The sequence below is a fragment of the Trachurus japonicus genome, chromosome 19 (genome assembly GCF_045865225.1).
Source record: "Trachurus japonicus isolate A0001 chromosome 19, Traja_1.0".
Classification (NCBI taxonomy): Eukaryota; Metazoa; Chordata; class Actinopteri; order Carangiformes; family Carangidae; genus Trachurus; species Trachurus japonicus.
In genome coordinates this window covers 1,077,690-1,087,378 of record NC_140925.1, presented here as the reverse complement: position 1 = coordinate 1,087,378, position 9,689 = coordinate 1,077,690, and the positions used below count along the sequence as shown (strand labels likewise).

Here is a 9,689-nt window from a genome sequence, read left to right as displayed (position 1 = left end):
TGTTCTACATCTTTAGTTCAGTGGAGACGAGTGACTGTCACTGTAGATGAATGTAAATAGTACTCACTGATGGACTTACCTGAACAGGTGATCTCCACGGTGAAGGAAGAGGAACGTGATGATGAACACTCCCTCAGGGTAAATCCAGACTGAACACAGTCAGTGTTGATCCACCACACAAACCTCTCTGAGGACTCCTTTCTTCTTCTTGTTGAAACAGCAGAGCCACAGTCCAGATCTCTACAGGCTACAGATGCTTTCTTCAGGTTCCAGTAGAAGTCGTCCACTGGTCTCCACTCTCTTAGTTTCAGCTGCAGTTCACCTGCACAGCGACTGGCTCCTCCCACCAACCTGACAGACTCTGAACGCAGAGAAGAGAGTGAAGAGTCAAAGAAGTGAGTTTGATTGAAACAGAAATGAAGCAAATCCAAACTAGCTCCACCTGTGTCTGAGCAGGTGAGTCCAACAGCTTTGCCAGGTGAGCAGCTGGTTCTAGTTGAGCCTGAGCTTCTACAGTCCAGGAGAGCAGACTCGTTGCCTCCACACTGGAACTCTTTGGTCCACATTGGAGCCTCCACTGCTCCATAGAGCGCCCCCTGGAGGACTGAAGGAGCCCCACAGCCAAGCTCCCTACAGACCACCTCTGCATCCTGCTGGTCAAAGTCATCTTCACACACTGAGGACCACCACTGGTCAGACTGGTTGGACTTGACCTCCAGTCTGCCTGAACACAGACTGGGCCCATTCACCAGCCTGACAGAGTCTGCAGAGAGAGACACAACATTTAAACTTTGATCCTGACCTTTATTTACTGTCATATCAACTTTAAAGTCATCAGCATACAAATACTCATGAAAGTAGGGCTTTTAAGTAGAAGTATGTAATGGTAATAAGATACGGGAAAAAATAAGGGCTACAGTAGTACTGTATTAAAGTGCTAATCAATATTTCATTCATGGGTGCAGATTTGGTGAGACAGTAACCAGTCCCTCCAGGATTTCGCGGGCTTTTTTTGTGATTGTTGCGGCCTAAAATGCCTGAATTTGCGGCCACATTTTGAAAAAATTGCGGTGAATGTTGCGATGTTTTAAGCCCTTTTGTTGCGATTAAATTGTGGGAGACAGCGAAAGTTGCAAAAAAAAGTTGCAGTTTTGTTCTGAATAATTAAAAATCAAAGGAAAATTGAAAATTTTAAAATGTCACAAATTAATGTGATGTCATGTTATACCAGCAATTTTCCACTTGTTAAGAAAGGCACAGGAAAATTATATAGAGTTGAAAGTTGTTTTACTTTTAATTAAAATGTCTGTTTAAAAATCGTGGTAAAAGAACTGTTTTATTAAAACAGTCCAGTTTTTGAATAAAAAGGGGAGGGTGGCTACTCAAGTCCAGGGCCAGGGCTTTAGGATGGGGGAAGGGGCACCTGGCCCGCCGGCTGCTCCGCTCCGGCCCTGCAGTGGCGCACTCACTGGATTCCCCCTCGGAGTGCTGCGGGGTTGACACAGCCTCGGGTGGTCAACCAGGACAACTCACACACTCAATACGTTCAACTCAGCTTGTGTTCCTTTACTTATCACTTTGTGCACATTGTATCAAGTTTCTTGCCGTCAGCCCAGCCACGCTGTTCCTCCGTGGACTCACTTTCAACCACTCCGTCCAGACTCGCACCCTCTGCTGTGTAACTCGCGGAAAGCACCGACAATTGGTCCAATTTGCGGAAAAGTTGCGGTGATTGTACAAAATTGCAAGATCGCAAAAATTCGCGGGGATTGGCTGAATTTGCGTTAATTGTTGCGATCGCAACATCGCGAATTCCTGGAGGGACTGAGTAACCATTCTTTAAGCTGTTTTTTGAATGCATTTATAGTAGGACTGTCTCTGATCGCTGTGATTTTCTCACAGGTCTTCAACATCTTCACAGAAACAACTTTAACATCATCAGTTGAGGACACAAACTTTCGTCTGCCTGCTGACCTACACAGTCCTCCTCGTCTGACATGGATGTTTTTTTGTTGTGTTGCTTCAAGATACAGATTGCAGGGAATATAAACATGAAAGATGGAAATAAATGTATAATAATAGTAATGATAACATATTACTATCAGTTGTATTTATTTAATTGTTTTATCTCCTGGGAATAAAGTTCAAGATAAAGCAGCAGCTGTTATGGTGAAGTTAAATTTACACAAATAATACTTTAAGATAAATAAGATATTAAAATGTACAAATCATTTCTGTTTAAAATGTGTGACTTTCAGAATATAATTTAAATGGGTTTTGAATGCTTTTAAGAAGTTAAAAAGTAATTCTGATGTTGTTATGTTACGGGAGTTCATGACCTTTTAGATTTGAACTCTTCTGGGTAGAGCTGAGCGTGAGGAAGAAGAAGGAGCTGAGAGTTAATGGCGTGGAGTCGACAGCAGTGGACTGTGTGTGTCGTAGGCGTTGTGTTTTATCAGTAACAGACTGTGAATTGTTGTCAGATGACGCTCTGAGTGTGTGTGAGTTGGGACTCCATCACAGTTGAGGTGTTTGGTGTTTTAGCAGACAGGAGCTATGGGCTAATGGCATGGTCATCGTCAAGAGGAAACGGTGGTGATTAAACCTCCTGCACAGACGGGAGGAGCTTCAGCAGGTCGCCATGGAGAGTATCACCAACAGACCTTCACCTTCACTCACTTAAATACTAAAGGAACAAGTTACTGAACATTTCTGTCTCCACAACAAAGGAAGGAAGACACTAAACCTGACTGTCACTGATGGATTTACCTGAACAGGTGATCTCCACGGTGGAGGAAGAGGAATATGATGATGAACACTCCCTCTGGGTAGATCTAAACTTAAAACAGTTAGTGTCGATCCACCACATAGACCTCTTTGAGGACTCCTTTCTTCTTCTTGATGAAACAACAGAGCCACAGTCCAGCTCTCTACAGACTACAGATGCTGCCTTCAGGTTCCAGTCGTAGTACCTGCTGTCCACTGGTCTCCACTCTCCTAATTTCAGCTGCAGTTGACCTGCACAGCGACTGGCTCCTCCCACCAACCTGACAGGCTCTGAACACAGAGAAGAGAGTGAAGAGTAAAAGAAGTGAGTTTGATTCAAACAGAAATGAAGCAAATCCAAACTGTAGCTCCACCTGTCGCCACTTGTCAGCCGCCTGCATCACCCCCCCACCCCCCCTTTTCCCCTGCTGTTTAACTGGCCTGCCCTCCCTTCCGATGGACCAGTCTGCCACCCAGTCCTCCCATTAAGCTGGCCTGCTCTCCCTGCCTCCCTTGCCTACCAGAAGCTTCCATCTTCAGCTGTTGTTAACATTTTCATGCTAACCACATTCTGAGTTATAAACTGTTTTCTTGTCTGTAACAACATCTATTGCACGTCTGTCCGTCCTGGGTGAGGGATCCCTCCTCTGTTGCTCACCCTGAGGTTTCTCAGATTTTTCCCTGTTAAAAGGGTTTTCCATGGAGTTTTTCCTCAGTCAATGAGAGGGTCTAAGGACAGAGGATGTTGTTATGATGCTATGTGAAGCCCCTTGAGACTGTTAAACTAGCAAAATGTCTGCTACTGCTCTTGAATGTGCCCTCATACTGACACCAGTGCACCAGGTGAAGCAAATCTTAATAAATGACTGATGGCCTGCCTTTGTGCCAGTTCTCCCCAGTCAAACAAAGAACTCAGTTGTGTCATCTCTTAATATGTGTACCCGGTATTCCAGCTCTTTATGATGGCTGCGCCAACAGGTTATGGGCCCAGGAAAGAGATTGGAAGCCGATGGAATCGTTTATGTTTTGATGGAGACGAGAAAAACTACGAGTTATGGGAAACTAAGTTCCTAGGCCAACTATGTTTGCTCGGACTAAAGAAAACCATCCTCCATGAGCCAGATGAGGGGGAGGATGGTGCAGAAGGAGATGCCGAGAAAAATGAAGAAGCGTATGCTGAGTTAATCCAGCTGTTGGACGACAAGAGTTTGTCTCTTGTGATGAGGGATGCGGCTGATGATGGTAGGAGAGCGCTCCAGATACTGAGGGACCACTACGCTGGCAAGGGGAAGCCCCGTGTTATAAATCTGTATACTGAACTTACATCCCTCCAAAAGGCTGTCAATGAGAGCGTTATCATACGGGCAGAGACTGCAATTACCGCACTGAGGAATGCGGGAGAGACTTTAAGTGATGATCTGCTGATCGCAATGATATTAAAGGGCTTGCCAGATGTGTTTAAGCCATTTTCCATTCATGTGGCCCAGAGTGATGAGAAATTGACCTTCGCTGAGTTCAAGACAAAGTTGCGGAGCTATGAAAGCACCGAAAAGTTCAGGACTGCGTCCACAGAGGAGGACAGTGTCATGAGAGTAAGAGGAAGATCTGGCGGGGACGTGAGACTGACCTGCTACAGCTGTGGCCAGAAGGGCCATAAAGCAATAGAGTGTCCTGCTGCGGGCCAGTGCAGTGGACAGAGACAATGGTGTCGTTTTTGCAAGAGCTCCACGCACAAAGATGTGAACTGCAGACGGAGGAGGAGAGACAAGGTCAAGCAGGCGGTGGATGAGGAGGACCACACGTTTGCATTCAAGGTGAACCAGGTGGATGGAGAACCTGTCAGCAGACCACAGAAGAGAGGGCTTATGGTCGACACGGGGGCCACATCCCACATCGTGACAGACATCACAAAGTTCAAGGACTTTGATGAGAACTTCAAGTCGCAAAAGCACATCCTGGAGTTGGCGGATGGTGTGAGGACCAGCGGTGTCGCACTGAAGAGGGGTGCGGCCAAGGTTCGTCTGATTGACAGGAGAGGATGCGCAGTGGACACGATGTTGAGGGGGGCATTATGTCCCATCATATCCCCAGGACATTTTTTCTGTCAAGGCAGCGACCGCCCAAGGAGCGACTGTCATCTTCAAGGAGGGACAGAACGAGCTCATCCATAAAGACGGTATGACATTTGGGATTCAAGTGTATGATAGGCTGTATTATTTAAACACTGCTGAGCCTATAGATGAAAGTAATGAAGAAGATGGATGTCATGGATGCTATGATTTGCAAACATGGCACGAAATGTTGGGACACTGTAATTATGATGATGTGTTGAAGTTGGAAAGTGTCACAGAAGGGATGAAAATTAAAGGTAAATCTGATAAGTCGAACCTGAAATGTGAGGTCTGTGTGCAAGGGAAATTTGCTCAGAGCAGGAACAGAGAACCAGATAAAAGAGCAACTGTACCACTTGCACTTGTACATACAGATTTGGCTGGCCCTATAGCACCAGCAGCAAAATATGGGTTCAGGTACTCTTTGGCATTCACTGACGACTATTCAGGTGCAATTTTTGTGTATTTTTTGAAAGCCAAGAGTGACACAGTCAGAGCTACAGAAAAGTTTATTGCTGATGTTGCACCTTATGGGAGAATCAAATGTATTAGATCTGATAATGGCACTGAGTTTACGTCAAAGGAGTTTCAGTCACTAATCAGTAAAAATGCCATTAGACATGAGACCTCAGCCCCTTATTCTCCCCATCAAAATGGGACAGCTGAGAGAAACTGGAGAACATTGTTTGAAATGGCAAGATGTATGTTGATTGAGAGTAATATGCCAAAAGAACATGGACATACGCATGCAGTTCAGACTGCTGCAGCTGTCCGCAATAGATGTTACAACAAGCGAACAGGACAGACTCCATACTACATGCTAACAGGGAAAGTGCCTGATCTGTCAAGAATGAAATGTTTTGGGTCAGTATGTTATGCATACAAATATAACAAAAAGAAGCTTGACTCACAATCTGAAAGGGGGATCTTTGTTGGTTACGACAAGAATAGTCCTGCATATCTAATCTTCTACCCAGAAACAGGGAGAGTACTCAAAAACAGGTTGGTAAAGTTTATCAGCAAATGTGTGAATGAGTGTCAGACTCAGACAGACCAGGATAGGAGTATATACATCCTGTATAGGGAGAGGGGTGAAACCACTTTTCCAAAAAATTATGTAGTGAAACCAATCACACAGGAAATTAAAGCTGAGATTTGTGACACAGACACCACTACAGGTGAGGGTGAGAGTGTTAAAAATGCCCGATATCCAAAGAGGGAGAGGAGACCACCTAAGTACTATAATGATTATGAATGGAAGATAAAATGTGATGTTGTTGTTGATGATGATGATGATGATGATGATGACGATGGTCAAGGGTTAACTGTTGACTATTGTTAACGGGTTATGTCAGATGCACCTCGAACTCTGAAGGAAGCCATGAGCTCACCAAAATCACATTTGTGGGTTAAAGCTATGAAAGATGAAATGGATTCTCTGAAAGAAAATGAGACATTTACCCTAACCACTTTACCAGAAGGTAAACATGCAGTGGGGGGAAGATGGGTTTATACTGTAAAAGAAAATCCGGATGAGACAAAAACATACAAAGCCAGGTATGTAGCAAAGGGTTATAGTCAAGTTGCAGGGATTGATTATAATGAAACCTTTTCTCCAACTGCTAGCATGACATCTGTGCGCAGTCTGATGCAGCTTGCAGTGCAGCATGGCTTAGAACTGCACCAGATGGATGTTAAAACTGCATACCTGCATGCTCCTATTGATTGTGAAGTGTACATGGAGCAGCCAGAGGGTTTTGAAGTTAAGGCAAAGGCAAGTGAGAAACTAGTCTGTAAACTTAATAGATCATTGTATGGTCTGAAGCAGTCGGGACGAAATTGGAACAAAATGCTTCATGATTTTCTATGTGAAAATGGTTACAGTCAAAACCCAGCTGACCATTGTGTTGATAGTAGACAGACTGCGAATGAGAGGGTAATATTGTTAATCTGGGTTGATGACTTTATCATTGCTGCTAATGACAATCAAACTGTGAAAAATGTAAAAGAAATGTTGGGAGCAAAATTTAAAATAAAAGACCTTGGTGAACTCAAACATTTCTTGGGTATTGATTTTGTGCAAAGAGGAGGTGAAATAAAAATGAGTCAAAAAAGGTATATTACAAAAGATTTTGGAGAGGTTTGAAATGATCAACTGTAAACCTAGATTTACTCCATGTGAAAACAAACTGAAGTTTGACAATGAGGGTCAACCTGTTGACCAAAAGAAGTATCGTGAGGTTGTTGGCAGTTTGCTTTATGTCATGATATGTACGAGACCAGATCTAAGTTGGATTGTAGGCAAACTGTCACAATACCTGTCTGAACCAAAAGAACAACACTGGGTAACAGCAAAACACGTGTTGAGATATTTGAATGGAACTGTAAATCAGGAATTGTGTTTCAAAAGATGTGATGTAAACAGAGACAAACTGTTTGTAAAAACAGGCTATACAAATAAAATTGCCTTGCTTTGTACCTGAGCAGGTGAGTCCAACAGCTTTGCCAGGTGAGCAGCTGGTTCTAGTTGAGCCTGAGCTTCTACAGTCCAGGAGAGCTGACTCGTTGCCTCCACACTGGAACTCTTTGGTCCACATTGGAGCCTCCACTGCTCCATAGAGCGCCCCCTGGAGGACTGAAGGAGCCCCACAGCCAAGCTCCCTACAGACCACCTCTGCATCCTGCTGGTCAAAGTCATCTTCACACACTGAGGACCACCACTGGTCAGACTGGTTGGACTTGACCTCCAGTCTGCCTGAACACAGACTGGTCCCATTCACCAGCCTGACAGAGTCTGCAGAGAGAGACACAACATTTAAACTTTGATCCTGACCTTTATTTACTGTCAGATCAACTTTAAAGTCATCAGCATACACATACTCATGAAAGTAAGGCTTTTAAGTAGAAGTATATAATGGTAATTTCTTCACCTCAAAAGATTTATCAAAACAAAAGCTAACAACAGTGGTGGGTATGTCACCCACCACTGTCACACACAAGATGGTGGTTTTATGTATTGCTCTTAAGCAGAGGATTAATATGATATGAAGTGTGGTCTCTATGTTAACTCATTGAGTGCCGCGCTCCTTTCCAAAGTTTTAGTCAAGTGTACCGGCAATTTAGACCATTTTTCAGTGTATTCTATATTATTGCCACCAACACATACTGTGGCTCAATTGAAAGGTTTAACTTAATGCTTCAAGTGGCCACAAACCGTTTGTTTCTACCTGCCTCCGTTCCTGAGAAAAGTCAAGCTAAACATGGCTGGGTTTCACCAAAATCCCTCCTTTTTTTCTAGAAAAGGAGATAGAGCGTCTTTTATGAAAGGTGCGCTGTTTGTGCCTGTCGCTCTTCTGACACTCGCATTTCTGGATCAAAGGACTCGTATAAGATAAATATATACAACAATGGTTGTTCTATTCACAAAACCACCAGCGGTCCCTGCAGCTATTTCATAGCTGTTGGGACCAGTGCCCGGTGCGATTGCCTGTGGCCCTAATAAGTAAGCTCATGTGCTTTGTGAGCATTTGTAAATCTTCATGTGTTTACATCCGAAGTTTACGAGTTGCAGTGATCTGAGAAGGAGCTGAGAGTTAATGGCGTGGAGTCGACAGCAGTGAAGTGTGTGTGTCATAAGCGTTGTGTTTAATCAGTAACTGACTGTGAACTGTTGTCGGACGACGCACTGAGTGTGTGAGTTTGACTCCATCGGGCAGGCTGGGGGGGGGGGGTATGTTCTCCTCTTTTCATTATTTTAGACGGTCACATGGTTTTCTATTACGTTTACGTTCTTTGTTACAACTCACCATAATATATGATGATGTCACTGATGGATTTACCTGAACAGGTGATCTCCACGGTGGAGGAAGAGGAATCTGATGATGAACACTCCCTCAGGGTAGATCCAGACAGAACACAGCCAGTCTTGATCCACCACACAGACCTCTCTGAGGACTCCTCTCTTCCTCTTGTTGAAACAGCAGAGCCACAGTCCAGATCTCTACATGCTACAGATGCTGCCTTCAGGTTCCAGTTGAGGCTGTCCACTGGTCTCCACTCTCCTCGTTTCACCTGCAGTTCACCTGCACAGCGACTGGCTCCTCCCACCAACCTGACAGGCTCTGAACACAGAGAAGAGAGTGAAGAGTAAAAGAAGTGAGTTTGATTCAAACAGAAATGAAGCAAATCCAAACTGTAGCTCCACTTGTACCTGAGCAGGTGAAGATTAAATACTTTGTGTCCATCTTGTGGTAGCATGAAGAATGACATTGATATAAAAACTATTTTAGGCAGATAACAATTCTGATCAGCAAGAGGCAGAGTGGGATGACAATAAGAAAGTTGCCAATAATATACATTTTGCATTAGTTGAGACTTTAAGTCACAGCCTCTGACATCAAGAGGATCCTTCATCTCTCTGAGCTAATTGGGAAACATGATCTCTTCTGTGGCTTCACAAAGCCAGTCACCAGGATGACAGCGGTTGTCAAGGCAGATTTCAAACTGATGTCAAGACAGAAAGAGATCTGTGACCAGGAAGGTGAAGGACCATCAGTCGATGACCAGTGGACAGTGAAATTATTTCAGTGTCAGAGACACAGACACCACCAGGGACGGACTGGCCATTGGGCAATGTGGGCAAATGCCACTGCGACCGCCTGGTGATGCAGCCGCAGGCGGCTCCATAGGCGGCCGCGGTCGCAAATAAAGAAATAAATGAATAAATAGGCTAAATAAATAAATAAAGCGGAGCGGCTGCGTTAATAGGCGGCCGCAAATCATGCCATGGACTAACACAAAACTAGTAACTAA

General features: G+C 44.2%; 1 protein-coding gene across 1 annotated transcript in view; it reads right to left on the bottom strand.

The window, feature by feature from the left end:
- LOC146967085 (scavenger receptor cysteine-rich type 1 protein M130-like) overlaps positions 1-9,689 on the bottom strand; it is a 40,258-nt gene that overhangs the window by 30,310 nt on the left and 259 nt on the right. Inside the window, exons 2-4 of the mRNA XM_085762164.1 lie at positions 8,717-8,998; positions 7,357-7,671; positions 80-361 (exon numbers count right to left, since the gene is read on the bottom strand). Coding sequence (XP_085618290.1) covers positions 80-361; positions 7,357-7,671; positions 8,717-8,998 — 879 coding nt within the window. The remainder of the gene's footprint in view (positions 1-79; positions 362-7,356; positions 7,672-8,716; positions 8,999-9,689) is intronic.